This window comes from Cottoperca gobio, chromosome 23 (assembly GCF_900634415.1).
Source record: "Cottoperca gobio chromosome 23, fCotGob3.1, whole genome shotgun sequence".
Lineage (NCBI taxonomy): Eukaryota > Metazoa > Chordata > Actinopteri > Perciformes > Bovichtidae > Cottoperca > Cottoperca gobio.
In genome coordinates, this window is record NC_041377.1 from 15576745 (window position 1) to 15598509 (window position 21765).

Consider the following 21765-nt stretch of genomic DNA (forward strand, 5'->3'; position numbering starts at 1 on the left):
ATGTTGACAGACAAAACGTTTGACAAATGTTACCATATCGAGCACTAGTACCCTTCTTGCATCAATGCTTACAAGGTTTCTCAAATGGTCATAGTCCATTGTTGTCCTCAGGTAATCTAATATGGCGTAGAAGATGACGAAAGCTATCAATATCAACTGGTTCACTCCTATGCCCTCCCAGTGCACAGACCCTGTGATGTCAGCGATGTTCCCACTACTCTCACATGTGATATCCTGAACAACACGTATGACCGTGGGAAGCCTGTCCATAAAGTTAAGACTGCCTACACTCCCACCGTGTGTCACTGGGATGCGGACGATCCCTGGGCTGGTCCTACATCTCCTTCTGAACCTCTACCTACTGCTGATGCACGTATGAGCAGGACATAAACACATATAAGCCAATGAAGACAATCAAAAAAGCTGTCAGCCCCTGGATCAGAGTGCACTGCCTACCATTTTAACAGTGTGCACTGCCATGCCCATAAAAAGGCATACTTTGCCACCTCCTTCATTCTGGCAGAGACACCTGAGTGCTTGCACCTCATTACAGACGCTTCATTGTAGCCTTGTTCCTCCAGATGGCTTCTGTTGCCAGTCCATAGTTTTCAAGGCTAGAGATGATCATGTTGGTCAGGCCTGCTGCATCCAATTTATCAACTTGATATTCGTCTAAAAAACTTTCATTAACAGTGCCATCATAGTAATATCTCAGGACAAAAAGATAGCTGTTCCTTTTTGCTAAGGTCCTTCCTTTCATCAGCAAGTACACACATGGCACGACTTTCTTTCACTTCCTTGATTATGTCACTGTGTGCCATCTTCCATTTTGTATGACCTTGCTTGTCTATTTTGCTTTGCCACGTCCATTCATTCGTTTCTTTATTTGAGGATTGTGTTTTGCTATTTCCTGCCGAATTGCTAAGAAATTGCTTCTATTAAGCGACCCCTCGGGTTCTCTATGGGCTCTCTGGACAATGCTCTGAGTGGTAGTTAGCGAGAGTACATCTGCAACCGTTTTTTTTATATATATTTACCGTTCTCTTCTATTTTCTTTAGCCTGTCCTTGTTTATGGCATGGAACTGTGGAGGAATTAGTTTTCATAACCCTTCTCTTTTTCAAGCCATTAAATCATGAACCTCACGACATATTGTACAAAGAAAAATAGCCAATGGGGTTGTAGAAATGAACACAAGAAGAAGCCTAATAAAGCCTAATAAGAGGTTTGGACATTGCTTGTGCTTTTTTATTTTTACAACCTTTGTGGCTTATCTTTACCAGGCATGCTGATAATTATTGAGGGCACTGTACCCTAAAATTAGTTATTTCAGTCATAGAGATGTGCTGAACAAGAGATAATACTCCCATCAACAAACAAACATGTCTGGTAGCCCTGTCTTCTAATACCACTCGTTCTGTAGAGAATATAGTGAGGAACTGAAGCGCCAATCTGCCCTCAGAAGAAGAAGAAGTATAGCTTATTATTTAAAAAGCTTATTATTTAGTTGATATGCAAACTGGAAATTCATAGTGGTTGTTGTCAGAGAAGCCAAAATGGGTCCCTGTGTCCCTGTCAGAAGGTGCATTTTCACCTGCATTTTATCATTTTGTGCTGTTCTGTTACAGTCTGATCACTGAGGACAACCAATGAAACCAAGGAGGCTAGAAAAGTTATTGTTTGTCATAAAACTATATGAATTTAATTTGGATATTACCTGAAACAAATGAAAAAGGAAGAGAGTTAGAGGTAATTCAAAAGGCTGAGGTTATTATTCCAGAAACTATTGAAGCCGAGAACAAGCCCTGTAATTATCACATAGAACGTGTTGCAGTGCAGAGTTACCTTTTTGAAAATAACAATACATGACCACCTACTGCAAAACCAGTCCTACCCAGTCAGGACTGTGATTCATTTACACTCAATACCATCTGCCTATTACAGCTTAACTTTTTTGGTCTCTCCGTGAAAATAAATTAGACACGCAACACTTCTCAGTTCATTTCCACCTGAACTTCCTGCCTTCAAAGGAATTATATTATTTATTTTTTTAAAGGTTCAGAACTTATTTTTAGGACGTTTTGGTGAATAACCCAGTATTGAAGTCATTATGTGGAGCATTCTTTTTATATATACCTGTGTTACCATCACATACACTTTTTTTAGATATTCAGGAATATAACCTGTGTGTTTCCCCCAGAGGAAGTTCCTGGTTCCTGGTCCCCAAAAAGCTGGAGGGCATACTAACTGATGGCCCAATAGGTCAAGACTGGAGCATCACTCCACTCCCCTGATTAGTCAAACACATTTCTTGCAAGAAGCCCAAGATAAAAGGTTTAGGGTTAGGGTTAAATTAAATTGGAAAATAAAAAGTCCCTTTTGCACATTCCTGTAGAACCGTGAAGATAGAAAATTGCTGTCTGTGTCAGTTATTTTTTGTTATGACCACTGAGGGATGCCAAGGTTAGAAGGTTTCAAGTAAATATCTTGACTTTAAATTTGGTTTTAAAGATGGTGTTTCTGTTTTCTGTGGAGGATGTCAGGATCGACAACACATCTTGGGTACATCTTTGTGTGGATTTTTAGAAGGGAACCAATTTTACAGATCAAGGTCAGTCACTGAGTCACAGAGAGTACAGCAAAGCCTGGGAGTAAAGTTGTATAATGTCTTCTGTCTGGATATCTCTTCCAGCTTTATGGAAGTGCAATAGTAAATTGCTGTAGTACCCATTTAAGACTTTGTGCACTGTTTGAAAACCATTAGATGTCTAATGATCCAGAAGGATAAATAAGGTTTATTAGTTGAAGTTAATTTGACAGTTTCCTTGCCTGATCTGTGTGAACATCAGGCTCGGATGTATTCGTGGGTATTCTTGGAAGGAAAACACTTTCTTTCCACTTTCTTTTCCCCCCTCTCTGACATATTCTGAAAATTGTCGGATCCCTTACTCTGAGGTCTTTGACTTTTCTTCAAATTTGAATTTTCACTAAAGAAATGTACCTTAGTAGCAGCCAAAAACTAACTTTCCAAATGAATACTATTGGACATTAGTCAATACTAAGTATCCCACTAATATAAAAAAAAGAGCCATAATGATGTATAATAATAATATATACTGCTGGCGAGCAACATTCAATTAAACCCAAACCCCATTGAAACCCAACTCACCTGCTAGGAGCTGGGCGAAGGAGAAGAGCACATTAACAGGGGTGTGTTCGACAGCGGTAGACCTGAATGCTGGGAAAGGCACCGATTCCCTTGTGTTGGGCTTCATTGAAATGGTTGCTGTCATGCAGAACGCGGGGATGTAGGCTTGGGAGACTCCAGAAGACAAAAGACATTGTGATGTATTGGCTGGACCACTACCTGGAGCAGCTGATCAAGTGGACAATTATCGGCCAATCAGCATCCTTCCTGTTTTAGGAAAAGATTGTGGCAATGCAACTGATCACCTAGAGATGAAAGATTATCTGCACCAATTACAATTTGGTTTCAGACCGAGTAAAGAGTAAAACAAGAATCTCACAGTGATGAGTGCTAGGACCGATAATATTATATACGTCAACGACCTCCCTAAATCATGTCTTGGAACCATGTACGAAGACAAGACAGTAATACTGTATCCTAATGGAAAAGCAGCTATTGTATTTTCAAACCAATTGTCGAAGCACCTGGAAGCAATAGCTCGTTAGCTTGAAAACTTGTGTTTGACACTTAAAGTAAATTATTGTCCAGATGTTTCTCCTCCAGAAGACGACCCACATCAGACTGTCGGAATTGATGCAGCCAAAAATATATATGCACTTAATGATTTGGTTACTGTTTACCTCATGGTTGCAGGCAAGTTCATCAGTGACTAAACCCCTAAAGAGGTTTTATAATCGTGCAATACAAATATTAAGCAATAAAGGCCAGCGAGACCACACCACTTTCACATCCTGAAAAACCTGAACATAAGTTTTGACAACTACATAGCATTTGCAAACTCCAATCTTGTCCGCGAGTGGCCAGGCTCTTCTGGCTCTTAGCGACATGATGCGATCACTACAGGCCTTTGGATTGTCCGTTAGGAATACTACTGCAGGGAACTGTAAGGTACCGTAGGGGAAGACCTCCTTTGGCCAGACGTCCTTTTTTCTATAAAGGGAGCTAACATTTGGAATGTGCTGCCTATTGAACTCAAAACAGACCAAAATTGCCAACATTTTAAGCCATGCATGAAGAGTAGGGGATTGTAGTTTTGATGTATTTGTATGTGTATAAACTGTATATGAGTATGCCTTAAGTTTGTACTGCTTTTTCTTTAAGATCAACAAAAATGTACCACATCCTGTAGCTTTACATTGTAGTCTGTGAGTATGTTTTATATTTTTTTATTTTAGAGGCTGTGTGCAGTCACTGAGGCTAAGCTAACTGTCTTCTTGCTAAACCAAAAAATCCTTGTTATCCACAGCATCCACAACACCAAACATGTCGAATAAGTTTGCTGTTGAGTAATTAGTGAATTAACGTACATAAAGAAAATGAATGGTTTAGGTGACAAACTCAGACACTTTGTACAGCTTCACCCCACCCAAAGTCACACTACTTTTGCCCTTGCTTCTAAGAGATGCACATCTACAAGACATTGCTTGTCTTAAATTTAAACACAATATAATATTACACATCATCATCTTATAAGGCTGACATGCCAAACAGGTCAGCCAATGGCCTATTTAAACATCCAGCAGACATGGAGTAACAGGAGCATTTATTTGGAGTAATATTTCTGGCCACCTGACAAATCTAAGGCACTTAAGCCACTATATGCCCACCGATGTTCACCAGTCTAACTTTGTCTGCTGCTTGGTGCTGAGCAGGTAGTATAACTAAGCTTTTTTCTCTGGAAAACGAGATTGATGAAATCCCTGAAACTGAACTGAACCGTAACCGAAAGAGAGTCGGCTGATAATCACATATCTGTAGGTTCGTCACTATCAGAGACACCTTTCACATTGCATTTGTCATTTGACCAAAACATTAATGCAGCTTAAAGTATTTAAAAAATAGCTGACATTGTTAATTTTATTACAGTCTTTTAGCTGGCAATTAAACAATTTTGGGTAACCATCACCTTATCGTGGTGGAGAGGTTTGTGTGTCCCTATGAACCTGAGAGTTGTGTTGTATGGAGCCTAGTGCTCCTGGTAGGGTCTCCCAAGGCAAATTGGTCTCAGGCGAGGGGCCAGACTAAGAAGGGTTCAAAACGACTTCATGAAAAAAAAAAAAAAAAAAAGGGAAAGGAAAGGAGAGACCCTGCCCGGTGGATACCCGGGGCCCCCGTCTGGAGCCAGGCCCAGAGGGAGGGCCCGACAGCAAGCGCCTGGTGGCCGGGTTTGCCACGGAGCCCGGTCGGGCACAGCCCGAAGAAGCTATCCACCCCATCCATCCTGTGGGCCCACCACTCATGGGAAAAACCGCTGGGGTCGGGTGCGCTGTCACATGGGTGGTAGTGATGGTCAGGGACCTCGACGGACCAGACCCGGGCAGCAGAGTCTGGCTCTGGGAACGTGGAACGTCACCTCTCTGTGGGGGAAGGAGCCGGAACTACTGCAGGAGGTGGAGCGCTACCAGTTGGATCTGGTGGGGCTTACATCTAAGCACAGTCTTGGCTCTGGAACCGTACTCCTGGATAGGCGTTGGACTCTATTCTTACTTAATTCAAGGTGTGAGGCGTCGGCGGGTGTGGAGATACTCACTCATTTCCCGGCTGAGCGCCGCTACGTTGGAGTTCACCCCGGTGGACGAGAGAGTCGCCTCCCTACGCTTTCAGATTATGGGGGGGGGAAACTCTGACTGTTGTTTGTGCCTATGCCCCAAACCGCAGTTCGGAGTATTCAGCCTTCTTGGAGACCCTGAATGGAGCCCTGCAGGGGGCTCCACTAGGGGACTCCGTAGTCTTGCTGGGAGACTTCAACACACAAGTTGGAAATGATGGAGACACCTGGAGAGGCGTGATTGGGAGGAACGGCCTCCCTGATCTAAACCCGAACAGTCGTTTGTTGTTGGACTTCTGTGCTAATCATGGAATGGCCATAACAAACACCATGTTCGAACATAAGGATTCTCATAAGTGTACGTGGTAGCACCCTAGGCCAAAGGTCAATGATCGATTTTGTAATCATATCATCTGATCTGAGGACGCATGTTTTGGACACTCGGGTGAAGAGAGGGGCGGAGCTGTCAATTGATCACCATCTGGTGATGAGTTGGATCAAGGGGTGGGGGAAGACTCTGGACAGACCTGGTAAACCCAAACGGGTAGTGCGGGTGAACTGGGAACGTCTGGAGGAAGCCCCTGTCCAGGAGATCTTCAACTCACACCTCCGGCGGAGCTTTTCAGACATCCCTGTGGAGGTTGGGGGCATTGAACCTGAGTGGGCGATGTTCAAAACCTCTATTGCTGAAGCTGCGGTGATGAGCTGTGGTCTCAAGGTCTTAGGTGCCTCAAGGGGCGGTAACCCTCAAACACCATGGTGGACCCCGGTGGTCAGGGAAGCCGTCCGACTGAAGAAGGAGTCCTCCCGGGTTATGTTATCTGGGAGGACTCCGGAAACAGTTGCAGGGTACCGAAGGACTAGAAGGGCAGCAGCCTCTGCCGTGTCAGAGGCAAAGCAGCGGATGTGTGGGAAGTTCGGAGAAGCTATGAAGAAGGACTTTCGTTAAACGGTTCTTCTGGAAAACCAACCGGCACCTCAGGAGGGGGAAGCGGGGAACCATCCAAGCTGTGTTACAGCAAGGGTGGGACCCTGCTGACTTTGACTGAGAAGGTTATCGGGCGGTGGAAGGAGCACTTTGAGGAACTCCTGAATCCGACTAACACGCCCTCTATGGTAGAGGCAGAGCTGGAAGCTGATGGGGGATCATCGTCGGAAGTCACTGAGGTAGTCAAACACCTCCACAGTGGCAAAGCCGCAGGGCTTGATGAGATCCGTCCAAAAATGCTGAAGGCTTTGGGTGTTGAGGGGCTTTCTTGGTTGAAACACCTCGTCAACATTGCGTGGAAGTCTGGGACAGTGCCTAGGGGCTGGCAGACCGTGGTGGTGGTTCCCCTATTTAAAAAGGGGGACCAGAGAGTGTGTGCCAACTACAGGGGTATCACACTTCTCAGCCTCCCTGGTAAAGTCTACTCCAAGGTACTGGAAAGGAGGGTTCGGCCGGTAGTCAAACCTCTGATTGAAGAGGAACAATGCGGATTCCGTCCTGGTCGTGGAACAACGGACCAACTCTTGACTCTCGCAAGGATCCTGGAGGGGGCCTGGGAGTACGCCCATCCGGTCTACATGTGTTTTGTGGATCTGGAGAAGGCGTATGACCGGGTCCTCCGGGTGATACTGTGGGAGGTGCTGCGGAAGTATTGGGTGAGGGGTTCACTTCTGAGGGCCATCCAATCCCTGTACGCCTAAAGCGAGAGTTGTATCCGCATACTCGGCAGTAAGTCGGAGTCGTTCCCAGTAAATGTTGGCCTTCGCAAGGGCTGCGCTTTATCACCAATCCCGTTTGTGATTTTCACGGACAGGATATCGAGGCGTAGTTGTGGAGGAGAGGGGTTGCAGTTTGGTGGCCTGAGGATCTCATCACTGCTCTTTGCAGATGATGTGGTCCTGGCATCATCGGTCTGTGACCTTCAGCAGTCACTGGATCGGTTCGCAGCCGAGTGTGAAGCGGTTGGGATGAGGATCAGCACCTCAAAGTCTGAGGCCATGGCTCTCAGCAGGAAACCGGTGGATTGCCGGGTAGGGAATGAGCCCTTACCCCGGGAAGCCTTTTTGACATTTTCCTGGATTCATCCATACTTTCTCTTTTTCAACACATCATTGTTGTATTTGTACTATGTTGTTTATCCTATACACACAACATCTATTGCACGTCTGTCCGTCCTGGGAGAGGGATTGCAGTTGCTCTCCCTGAGGTTTATTCCATTTTTCTCCCTTTAATTATGTGGTTTCTTTTAGGAAGTTTTTCCTTGTGCAATGCGAGGGTCTAAGGACAGAGGGTGTCGTAACCTGTACAGTCTGTAAAGCACACTGAGACAAATGTATGATTTGTGATATTGGGCTATATAAATAAATTTGATTTGATTTGAACTGCCGCAGTTCATTGTCGTGTTTTCTTTTTTTGTGGCATGGATGTCATTTAGTTGCAAATCTTCTGTTTACTGTATATGTCTTTACATGAAAGATCAAAGGTGAAGCAGTCAGTGTCAGCAAAAAAAGTAGAACAAAACAGATGTGTATATGATAAACATTTCCAGGGTTGACTGCCATGGTGAAAAAACATCTACAAATCTAACCAGTATGACTCACACGGTGACAAAAACAACTTTTTATTTTGGTGGCATGGGCAAATTTACTGATTAGGTTTTGAAGCATGAATTAGTTTTTGGTGAGTTACTACCTTTTGCAGAAATGCAATAGAGTAATGTCCCTTGTGACATTGCCCTTACAGTTTGAGAGTGATATACTTAAAAAATTAACCAAAGCAATTGAGAAAAACTGTAAATATGAGATCTGTAATTATTGCTTTGCAAATACAGTAATATCCAAAACAACTTCTATGCCACTTAAGTGACAGAAGCCAGAGGGAGGTAGTGGCAATACAGTAGCACTGCTGTAGCAATAGGAATCCAAAAAGAGAAGGAAGTACATTCATACAATCACATATTCTGTTCAGCAAGTGATGGTGTTTTTAAAAGGAAATGTCACAGTTACGTCAATCATCCCTCTCTGTATTCAGCATGAGTGGGACCTGTGAGCTGCTGGGCAAGTACCTGAGCAAGTTGTGGCCAGATAGAATAAAATAGAGGTCAAACTGTCTGCCTAAGAGGGAGGAAAAGAGAAGAGACAACATCCCACCTGATCTGGCCACTTTTTACCAGTTTCTTTTAGAATTGACTTCCAAATGTATTGCATTCTTTATCATTATTACCAAATCCAAATAATCCCAATAAATGTGTAACTACGGCTCTCAATATGTCCTGACTTTCCTACCCTGTCTGTGGTTTTCAACTCCAAGCCCGTTGGTTCTTACTGAAGACGTAATTTTTAAAACACCTCACAAATATATCGTTTCCTTTCCTAACATAGCTGGTAAATGTAGCTTTTAGTAAACATTACTCAAACAGGAAGAAACAGTGAATTTGTTGGAGACTATTTTCAGTAGCGGATTAATCCACATTGGGTGTTCTAGTGACTATTTCTAGCAGCAGGACAGTGTATGTGGGATTGAGTAACCATAAACTACAGTGTGTGTGGTAATGAAGTACAATACAACAGTGTGGCTCATTGATGCTCATCTTAAGACAATATGAAAACTACGCAATATCACGAGCCTTGGCCTTTAAAATCCTATACAACTTCTATAAATCCGGAAACTGTATGACCATACGATAAATATAAAGAGACAATAGGAAAAAGGGACTGGTGCAAAATAACAAAAAGGACTGGAGATCCTGGTGAGACTCAATCTGAGCTGTCATACAAATGCAGAGCCACACTGCAGTTACACACTACATCTAATGTTCGTATAGTTGGAACATCGGCTCTTTTGGGGATAAAAAACATGCACTGCAACCAGCAGCCAAATTTATGCGAATTACGCAAGGCATCAAATATGAACGCATCGTGGAGATTGGCATGTTAGTCAACCTGTGAGCACAAATATCTCAATCAATGTTGGTGTTGTTATTCATAGTTCATAGAGGATGTTTCCCAATGATTTTGGTGACACGCTGTAAATTGTGTTCCTTTTAAATCCCTTAAAATATAGTAATCTAATGGGCAGAACATTTATGCTGTACAGATGAAGAACCCCTTCCATTTCAGACTTTCAATGAGTTTATCTAGTTTAACTAGCACCAATTTGTGGTCAAATCGTGATCGAGCAGAGGGATTGCCTTCACAGGGATAGCGGCTAACGGCGCTAACAGCGAAACAGCAAAAGTGTTATGTTCCTGCGACAACCCTTGTGGGTTGGGACAGCATTAACAGCAGTAACCACCGTTTGAGCGCAAGTGCAGAGCGGCAGCCATTAGCTAGCAACACACGTAGGCACGAGCGGCTGGCCCGGCTACGTAAACAAAGCACAGAGAAACTCAGATTACAACAATAGTGGCTTCATTCTTTGTTCAGGACGTCCACTATCCACTATATCTTTACAACACAAATAGTTGTTTGCTGCTATATTCATGGTTTTTTTTTGTATTGTTAGTCGTAATCATCTTCTTGCGGCTTATTTACAGTCTTTGGATATATTGGAGAAGTCTTGGCATTGGGCCTAATGGGAACAGATCAGTAAATATGTGGATCACCACAGTGTCAAATGGCTGCAGGAGCCATGTATTAGATGAACATCCCTTTTACCTTTTTTTTTTGCAGTTTCGCCATCTTTACCTTTTCATTATCAAATGTATTTTGCCAGACCTACAGTACATGCATAATTGGAGTGTGGAATATACCTTACATTTGTATGCTTTCAAATACATGATTCTCCACATTCCTCAGTATACAAAGCAGGACAAATAGCAAGACTGCTGTGTGGTTACACATCACATTCACTAAGTAAGTGGGTTCCAAGAAAAAAAAAAGATATATGTATATATATACTGTATATATATATATATATATATATATATATATACTATATATGTATATATAAATACGGTATATATATATATATATATATATATATATATATATATATATACTATATATATATATATATATATATTACTTTTGGGTATATATTTCCTTTTTAATTTGTTTTAAAAGGAAAATGTAATTCTCTGACTCTGAATGTTTATGTACAGAACTTTGTTTTGAACATTCTGTATAAATAAAGTTGATCATTATTCTTCTGTCCAGTTCGTACATGTTGTAAATATTTGTTTGGATTTTTTACACTTCATTTAAAAGCTTCATGCTTTCATTTTAATGTTTGTGTTCATGCATCTGTGTATGTGCACATTAATCTGTTCTTGTTGGATTGAAGCATGTGACTTGACCTTTTCCAAGTAGCCTCTGACCAGTGGCCCAGTAATGTGGCTACTTAACTGGAATAATTAGCACCCAGTGGGTTTGAAAGGCTGTCCGCCTATTGGATCATGTTATTTATCAAGCTGCTGTCTTTGAAGAAAAAAAATAAAAATGCTGAGATAGTTGAGGAAAGGAAACGGGTGGGGAAATCACCAGGGAAATTATTATATCAGGAATTTTACTGTGAAGCCAGATATCTGTTACTTGAAAACTGTGACATGTACTCTAACAAATTGACTTCCAGCATGAAGGGAAAACTCACTTCTGAATTTATTTTCTGGGAGCTCTCTGCTTGAAAAGCAATACCTGTTTAAAGAGTGTCCGTCCTTCCATTTTCTTTAAACTCCTGATCCTGTTCAGGTCACAGCCTTCCCAGCATGCATTGGTGAAGTGCTGACAGGTTCTATTATACTAACCATGTCTCTTACAAAATATATTGATATAATACACACACACACACACACACACACACACACACACACACACACACACACACACACAAAAGGCCGTATTATATCAAACTTAGTTCTTCAATTAATTTTTATTTATTTATTTGTAGTACTGTAGCAATATTACATAAGCTTTTTGAATTATATACACTTGGTTTGATTTAATCTAGGTGGGAGATTTCCTGATTTCATTACCAACAATTGTGTGTGTATCACTTCCTCTTTTAAGAGCTCAGACCAAGGTGTTTCAAATGTGTTTCCACATACAGTGTTTCCTCGCTCAGCTGCTGCAGTAGGATACTTTCTGAAAATGGATCATTTGTTTTGCTCGGACAGTAGACCGATACACATGCATGCCAGATCTGTCTAACTCATATTAGCTTAAACTGAATTAAAGAATACCTTTTTGCATGGGGTACCAGACAATCACAGGGTTGACACAAGCAGAGACAGAAAACCATTCATACCTATGGGCAATTTAGAGTCATCAATTAACCTAAGCTGCAACATGCAACCCAAGCCAGCCTGTGGGTTTGAAGCCAGAACCGTCTCGCTGTGAGGCGTCAGTGCTGACAACCATGCTAGCAGGATCGCCTTCAGCTTGTCATAATATAATATGTTCATTCTATGTTTTAAAAAATGAATACCTGTCATCAACAGAGCTATGTAGGACTGTAAGGTGGAAGTACCTCCAGATACTGAGAGCTAGCAGAGCTTCGTTATTACAAGGTGCAAAACAAACACTATTATTAATTCTGAATTCAACTTTTAAGGAATTGCAATTGACTATCAGTTGAAACTGTGGCTGAAGAGGTAGAGGTGTCCCAGGGCAAGATACTGAACCCCAAATTGCTGTTAGTGTGTGATGGTATGTGAATATTTATCTTTTTTGATGAGCAGGTGGCACCTCGTATGGCAGCCAGTGCAAAATATGCAGTCCATCTACCATTAGAAACTGAAGACAATTGAACTATTTGGTATTTTCGGAAGCAGTTTTTGTGTGCAGCTCCATTGTCAATTACAAATGATTGATTACTCCAAGTTTAAGTTAGGTTGACATACTTTACACTTAAATGAACTGAACACTACTATAGAAGGAAGTATATACATTTTAAAAAACTGGTATGCTTTGAAAAAGTTGGCAGTAAAGTCTGCAACATTTGTAAGTGAAGTTCAAAATCATTCAAAGCAATCATTATGCTCTTTCAATCAACCCCTGTACCTCTGAGACATCCTTATTGCAGACACTTGCCAAGGTATCGTTAATAGCTGTGAGCCCTGACAATATTATTACAGTAAATACTACACCCTAATGCTGTTTGTCCCTCCTTGACCTCCACAGCCTGAACGCGGGTCTTACAAGCCTGTCTGCACTGACATGCTCTTTAATCGGCTAAGGACCTGACTTTAACACAGGGGCTTAGTAATTAGATGGCTTTATGAAGGGCTCCTGGGGGGCACACACACACACACACACACACACACGCACAGACAGATCTCTCTTTCTGTCGGGGGCCCTAACATACACACAAACGCCATCTGTTTAACCATTTAAAACAGACTTTTTAATTTGTAAGTCTCTTTAATGGTCATATTAATGCAGTGTGTCCTTTCCTTGTGTACATCTTTTCAAAGCGAAAGCCCAAGTGGTAAACACACTGAGAATTATTACTCAACCCTGCAGCTTTATGCAGCTCCATAAAGCACTTCAGCGTCTCGCTCGCAGCTCTCATCGGCGTCCCTTCCAACAACTGCAGGTCACTCTATTCATCAGTGGACAGACAGAGTTAGCGATTAGCTTGTGAACATAGTGGCGCATAATGAGATGGTGGGGACCAAACAAGAGCCAAAAGGAGAGTGAGTGACATTTTCATCCAATCTTTTTTATGAATAATTTTAGTGTCGCAACCAACTGAATACCCGTTGTCTGTTCTGAGCCACTGTAGAAACATGGTGGTGCAACATAATGGACTCCCTGGAAGATGACCCACTCCCTATATTATATAGATATAAAGGCCTCTTTCTAAGAAAAAACAAAACGCAATTATTCTTAGTCTCACACTAATGAAAACACAATTATGAATATTATATTCCATTTTTATTATTAGATCCCCCTTAACACTGGCCCAACTCAAAATAAACTGAAATGTCATACTTCCATTGTGTTTCCCACTAGACTTTGACTAGAGCTCTTTTAACCTCAATGTGTCTCTTATTCTACAATGGTTTATGGCACCTGACTGACTCCTAACAGTTTACATAACAGTCGTGGGTTGAAATGAATATTAATTAAGTAACCTTATCTTTTGCCAATATACTGGAAATCTGTTTAAAATTGCACTCAATGAGGATGGAGACTGGGCATGAGTCTGCTAAATGTGTGAATAAGTAAAGTTTGGAAACATGTTTCCCATATTAATGGTAAGAAAAAAGATAATATCACAGTGTTGTGTCTACAGCTTCTTCAACTGCCCCCAAGTGACTAAATACATTTTGCTAATGCAGGTTTCAATCAAACTGAATTTAGAGTATTAAATAATCTTTTTTTTGTCCGAATTCATGCGGTTTAAATTCTCCTCTTTGAAACTTCCATGACATCATTTCCACTTTTTCTTTCTGGTTCACACATTTGGTAACAAATAATTTCCTTTATTTAGTATTTAGAAGCAAAACAAATAAAAAAATATTTAATGAATAGTTTAGAAGAGAGAATAATGTATTTGTCAGCAGCTATAACGCCTCAAAAGCTAAAAAAAAAGCTGCTGTATAATAAATGACAAAGTAAAACAAAGTTGTAATGAGTTAAAATGTCTAAATAGGGAGAAGATATAATAATAGTTGACAAATACTGAACGTTAATATACATCTAAAAACGTTGTTGTAGCGGCATACAACTACATAACAGCATGTTATAAACCATTTACTATATATTCGCAAACTGGATGCTTATAAATGCTAAATGGGACTTAAAGTTACGGAGATTTTTAATATCTTAGGTTTAGAATTGTTACGGAGATTTTTTACAGTATTTGAATAGGACTTAACAGTGGGAGGGGATCCTCCACCTCCTGGAAGGCCAAGGCGGTAGTTGGTTTGTTTGGGTGGGGGGGGTGGGTTGATTTCCAGCCAGTTGAGCTTTAACTGTGACCTCCCATAAGACTGATCAATATTTGAGCAAGCAATCATCTCCAAAATAAGCCTCCTGTCATCTGAGACAGACAGGGCCTTCTGAAAGAGCCCCTCATTACTGCACATTAGCGCTGCCATGAGCTCTCATTAGAGCTTTGCTGCAGAGAAGTGGGATTTTAGGATTAAACCATCAGTGCTTTTGAAGGATATTGCTGATTGACTGGTGAGAAGGATTTTTTTTTTTGCAATTAAGACAGCCCTGCCACCGACTAAAGATATGCTTAATTTGGACACAATGTATGTGGATATTGTTTAATTGAAAAAAGAACTGTGTTGCATTTCCTTCATGAAGAAGAACACTATTCATCCCTTCTAGAGAGACACATCAGTACATGAATATACAGACGAGTGACTAATGAAATGAGAAACCTGATTAAATGTAGTGAAGAAACGTATATGAACGCTGGATGAACGCCTCTAATAATACAATTAAGCTCTGTGGCCTGTTTGAAAAAGATGAACAGTATAAGGTGACATTGACTTTGGATAAAGGAAAAAATCTAAGTGACACCCACAGTTCACACAGGCTCATTGACTATTTGATGAGTATGAAAAGGAAGTAAATCATGTGCTATGACCATGTCAATTACATATATCAACCCAACTCCACACCTATGGGGCATTTTGGGGTTATGTGTTGTGCTAAAATCATACCTTCCGCATCCGCATAGCTGCAATCAGAGTTGTGACATACTGTAAGTATAACCAGCTCTGTTTGTATTTGTATTTGTATTTGTATTTTTATTTAAAAAAAAAATATATATATATATTTTTTTTTTTCAGATTTCTTTTGCAGATGTGCAATGTCATATGACTTTTAAGCTACTGGATGCCTAAATTTCCCTCGGGATCAATAAAGTATCTATCTATCTGATATTGGGTGTCTGAAAAAAAAGCAACGTGATAAATAAAAGTGTAATTCATTTGAATTACATTGTCATGCACTCATAACCTAATCTTAACCTAAGATGTAGAATTTATGTTATTCTGTTGATTTGCAGTGTGTCTGCTGCAACACTAAACTGACAATTGCATACAGTGGACTGGTTCTTTTTCTTTTCTATCGGCCATTTGTAGAGAGTATTCCATCTTTTTGCTTTGGTGCTGGTATTTTTTCACTGGAGAAGCAGTCACAAGTACCGGCACAGCCTCAAAGCACTGTACTGCTGCGGATGGGGGCAGAATCAAAAATGTTTTTAGCCACCTGAAACAAAGGCCCAACTAAAGAAACCTATATCAGTTTAAGTGCATGCTATATTTAGAATGTTTTCACCGATTCACTTCGCAGTCAAAAAGCCCTTTGCTTTCATACTACATTTTGTGAGTCTCTAATGGTGAGTTAAAGGTTGAGAAATTGTGTTGTGTTGTATCACACCCTCTCTATAGTGAATATGAGTTGTTACCATCAGGATGGAGGAAAAGTTTACGGAATACCCATGCACAGAGATCCTTTAAACCTTTTTTTTGTAATGTATTTTTTGTTGTGGTTGTATTTGTCTGATAGTTGCAATAGACACAAAGTAATATTAATCGTAAGGATTAAAATACAAACTAACTAACTAAACACTGTTAAACGTGTTAGAGCAAGGCGTTTCCATGTATGCACCTTTTTCCTAAATTCACGTCCTTTAGTGAAAATGTCTCCTTGCATACAAAATTGTAATTATAATAGTTTTGTAAATCTGACCTGTTCCTACTGTGTATTGCAACTGTTGCACAACATCTTCCCTCGGGATAAATAAAGTTCTATCTTATCTTATCTTATCTTATCTAAGTAGTAGTAGTATCAAAGTAAAGGGATATTGGAATGCTGAGATTTAGAATATAACACAGCTGCTTAATGACCCTCGACTATTAATATTGTATGTGTGTGCAAAGCTAAGTGTGATGTAAGTTGTCACACGTGTTATTTAGGCAAAGCCTCGGATTCTATGTAGCCCATGAACTTTAGTTTATATTTGGTAATATAATGGTAATATTATTAACTATAATGTATGATTTCTATACTGAATTAGTTGAATATAAACATTATATAACACACACAATAAAGTGTGGTGTGCTGTCCATTTGTTAGTCTGTATTATAATAGATTAAATATAAAACATATTTTATTTATTTATTCTGTAATGCAGAAGTTATAACTTCAATATGAAGATGTAAGAGAATATCTTTTGGAAGAATGCTCTTCATCCCTCAAGAAAAGTTCCACCGACTTGGAGGAGATATGACAAGGAGGTTCATGGTGGAACAACTCCTTAATAACACAACTGTTGGTATTTATCTGAAGAAATACCATGTAAAGCTCTCAGATGAATCCATTTATAAATAAAATGTTCCTTACTTTCCCCCTACATCTATAGCAGTCGGTTGTGTTTTATACATGAATCAAAAAAGGGCAACACAAAGAATAAAGGGGGGGATGAAGATCAGTATGGAAGCTATATGTGCATGTATAATACATTGAAAACTGTTCGGGTTTAATTGATTGCTTAAATTATAATGTCACAACAGAGCCCTAAAGCAAACCTGGCAGCACGTGCAGGAATCACACTAATCGTGAACATTCATTGGGGCCAATTTAGTCACACACCCAAAAGCATGTTTGCCAAAAATAATACCCCACCGCCTACCCTCACTTGGCAGAAAATCATTATTACTTGTGTCTTTATCCTCTCGGCGCGCTCCCATCTCTTGTAAACGCGCGCGAGACGTTGTGCGTGCGCCCGCTTGGCTCGGAGCCGCGCACTCCAGTCGCTGTGTAGTAAACCAGAGCAGTAGAGCTCTCAACTAGACATGGCGGCGGATCCTAAGCCGGACTGGCTCTCCTGCCTTCCCTCTTCTTGGAGTTATGGGGTCACTCGGGATGGACGCATATTCTTCATCAAGTAAATATCACGCGGATACATGGATTTATGGATACGCAGTGCTTATTTCTCCGACGTATTTTCCCTGTTTGTCCTTTTTCGGGTTTCTCTGTTCACCTTTTCCCCCGTTTTCTTCCACCAACAGCGAAGAAGCAAAGAGCACAACCTGGTTGCATCCTGTTACTGGCGAAGCTGTAATTACTGGGCACAGAAAAACTCCAGGTAAACAATTGGGAGAATGTGTTTATTCTTCAATCCCTGCGACACGCGCACACACACACACGCGCGCGCGCAGCACCTGGAAAAGGTTCTCCGCTTGTCACGGTGGAGAAAAAGGGGCGACAAGTTGCGGAGAGAAGCCGTAGAAGACGATGAGGGGAGATTTCTTCTCTCTGCAGCAAAGCAACAGCCTCCTCTGCTCCGCTTCCCTCTTTGCTCTCCTCTGGCGGACCATTACACACGCCCCCTCCCCTTCCTCATCTCCCCCTGCTCGCTCGACCTGGGTACTTTGCGACACACTTTTTTAAAAGTTCCGTCACGTAGGCGTGAACCGATTTCGGAGCCGATTCCCTGCAGTGACATTTGACATATTTCCCTCTGAAACCCGCTTTGCTGCAGAAACACAGTGTTTTCTAAGCACGTATAGGCACCGAGGCTGCTTGAAAACAATGCAGTGCGTCAGTGCAAAGCCGATATTACAAAATAAAATCATCTTCCCCGACAATGAAAGAAATGACGGGTGTGAAGGCATCGTTATATGCAGATGAGGAGTGTAGTGAAACAGCTGGAGGCAGACCAATGCATGTATTGAGACTGGATGATTGAGTAATCCTACATATCTGCTCTGGGGAGGGGGCGCGGAATTGCGTTAAAGGGTACAAGCCAAATGAGCTATTTGTGGTTCAGACACTGCATTGCTGTGCAGGTGTGTGTGTGTGTGTGTGTGTGTGTGCACGCGCGTGTTATCAGCTGCATGTCTCTGCACAGCTGCTTATGTTTCTGTGTCTTGTGTTTTTATCTTCCTCTTCCCTGTCCTCACAGATTTACCAACAGGATGGGAGGAAGGATACACATTCGAGGGAGCTCGCTGCTTTATCAAGTGAGTTGGAATGTGTGGTGATGGGGGAGAAAAAAAAGAGAGAGAGAGAAATAGGAAGAGACTGATGGATGCAGAGAGGGAGAGAGATGGCTTGAGTAGCCCTCTTAGGCGCTTTGTTTGGTTGGCAAGCACAGAGATTTCCCTCAGCATCAACGCCCACCTCTCTGCCCTCTCTGGGGTTTGCCCGTCCTGTAACACACACACACACACACACACACACACACACACACACACACACACACACACACACACACACACACAGACAATTAGTGTGAATGGATAGCTACACGGCCTTGACTTTTTCTCGCGCTGCTGTTGAGGCTCTCTTCTATCAGTCGTGATCTTGCCCTTCACCTCTCTCTCTCTCTCTCTCTCTCTCTCTCTCTCTCTCTCTCTCTCTCTCTCTCTCTCTCTCTCTCTCTCTCTCTCTCTCTCTCTTAGTCTCTCTCTCTCTCCTCATCCACACACAGACACTCCCCAATGGAGGGATTTGCTCAGGAACAAGTCTGCTGTCAGTGGGATGCAAGTTTGACAAGCAAGTGTGACTCAGAGGCTGCTCTGCTGTGCTGAACAGGCTCTACTTGTTGGTGTAATGCGTGTGTGCACATGTGTGTTTGTGTGTGCGTGTGTGTTTGTGTAACGTCTCTAGGGTTATTAGCGACTCCAGCTCCGTGTGCACATTTGAGTACATGTATATTTTGTGGACCTGTTTGACGACAAAATGCCCTGCAGCTCCTAGCTTCTCACACACCCATAGATGACACACACACACACACACACACACACACACACACACACACACACACACACACACACACGCACACACACACTCTGAGGTTGTGAGCAGGGACTTTAATTTGTTTTACCTACTTTCCCACCCACTTTTCCTGCTGTTGCTTGTGCTTTCTGGGGCCATTTTGAGAGCAGCAGCTGACACATACGGTGAGCTAATATAGCCGCTCTATAAATAGCCTAGAACCGCTGCTCATTGGTATGTATGAATGCACGCAGAATGTGCACATGCACATTCTGTGTGTATGCATGCGTGCACACAGGCGATGTAAATATACAAGCGCAGTTACACATGTTAAGTGGTCGCATGCAAACACAGATATTCAATTTTCTTTTAATGTTACTTTATACTTCTACTCCACGACTCCTCTGCTGGAGATGTGTCAAGTGGACAGCTGTGAATGCAGATGTGAATGCATCCAGATCACGCCCAGGACACGTTGGGATCTGAACGGGACACATTTAGAAGCGGCGAAGCTAGGCATGAGATTGTATAGAAGTTGAGACTGACATGGCAGGATTACCAAAGTCAAACACATGACTGTTGGGCCAGTACTGACCCCACACAACCTGTAGTCTCAGTCAGTGCATTGTGTTTACCATTGAGGTTCCAATGAAGTGCCATCTTAATAACAGTCATGGACCATGATAGCTTCATGGTAGACCTAAAGACTTGTACTCCTCTGCTGGAATACAACCCACTGGCCCCAGGTTTTCAGTGTGTGGGTGGTTTATGGTAGTGTGCTTAAACCCAACTTTATTGAGGAATATGTAACGCATTGGTGGCATTAAAACTAGGTTTTGACAGAGGGCCACTGTGAACCCAACCTGAGACCCAAAGGTGTAATTTTGCTTTATTCCATCTTTGACTGATAGTTTATTTTCCAGGACATAGCAACACATTGGCTCCACACACTATCGCTCTTCACTATGACCTAAGCTCAAAGCTTTATGCAACAAAACAGCCCAAACCCATAGTTTATTACCATGTCTGGACCAGTTGGGTCATGTAACAGAACACCAAAGTGGTCCACAAGTAGAAATTGCTTTATTTTCTGGGGTTACATTCCAAAATAAAGGTTTGGCAGCAGTGGTGTAGAGTGAACATAGTAGTGATGGACCACCTCGATCAAACCTAAGGTGAAGGTACCCGAAAACTACCGCCTCCTCTCTAGTTGTGTGGTGGAACACAAATGTGTTTTTATTCTCTGAACATTGGCAGACAGCATGACTTGTGATTTTGGGGGGAGGACTGGTCAACATTTTTTTTCATTTGTGACACATTTCTGTAGCTGTGTCTCCAGAACATTGATCGAGGACAGAAGGCCTAAACAGTCTCTGGTGTTTTGCTGGTATTTGCTGACTTAGTCTGGACCACTGTCTAAGGATTCATCATCTGCCACATTCACAGTCTTGAACACAATGGGCAGCACTTGACTGTGAACAATTGAGCCCAGTCTCATATTCCCTGAACAACACCATCATCACCACTTCTTCACATTATTCAAATTCCTACCAAATTCCTTCCTCAGTCACTTTTCTATCAGCCCTTTATTGAAATCCTGGCCCTGCCGCTCCCTCTACATCCATGATGGTAAAGGACTCTGCTGTCCTCTGAATGGCAGGCGGTCCACTCCCCATCAGGGTGTGTGTCAAACTGCTGCTGCCTTTTTTTTTATGAAGTTACTATTTTAAATATGTTTATATCCTCCGGTTGCATTGTAAAGCCTGTTAAGATTCCTCTAAACACGAGCTGCCCAAATGACTGACTCAGCACCACACTAATTCAATGAAAAACCTTGACGCAATCCTGATTTCAGAGCGTGCGAACCTCCAGTGGAATATGAGGAAGAGATCTTCTTGGCTTTTTTGTTTCTCCTTTGTGACTTGACGCAGACCAAACCACAGTGGTTTTAGGGAGAACTGAAACATGGCGGGCTGGCTGGGCCTCATTATCAGTTGTGTTGTTGCATGTTTCTTAGTGTTCAGAGTTTCTGCAATGTCTTCCAAATGCCTTTCAAAAACATTTTTTTTTTTTTTAGATTGCCAATATTTTGAAATCCTGCCAAGGTGTTTAGCTCTTCACAGCTGACTACTTGCTGCTGCATTCACCCATGGCTCATGTGAAGTTTTAGCTTGGAATTAAATATGGCAGCTTCTCATGAATCATTATAGAATATTTCTAACGTTCACTTCGGTGAACAAGGCTCAGCATGGTTCACAATGAAATGAAAACCTGTTTACAGCATGTTACCTGCCTGCCTGTCCTACTGACTGCAGGGAAACATGAAGTAACTGATA

The 21765-nt window shown here is 41.7% G+C and overlaps 1 protein-coding gene across 19 annotated transcripts in view; it reads left to right on the forward strand.

Moving 5' to 3' along the window:
- The first annotated feature begins 17475 nt into the window (after window positions 1-17475).
- Window positions 17476-21765, forward strand: part of LOC115028126 (pleckstrin homology domain-containing family A member 5-like) — a 204479-nt gene continuing 200189 nt past the window's right edge. For all 19 annotated transcript variants that reach the window (XM_029461558.1, XM_029461561.1, XM_029461560.1 and 16 more), the window contains exons 1-3: window positions 17476-17594; window positions 17719-17795; window positions 18615-18672. In XM_029461558.1, the coding sequence (XP_029317418.1) occupies window positions 17503-17594; window positions 17719-17795; window positions 18615-18672 (227 nt within the window). In that variant the 5' untranslated portion in view covers window positions 17476-17502. The remainder of the gene's footprint in view (window positions 17595-17718; window positions 17796-18614; window positions 18673-21765) is intronic.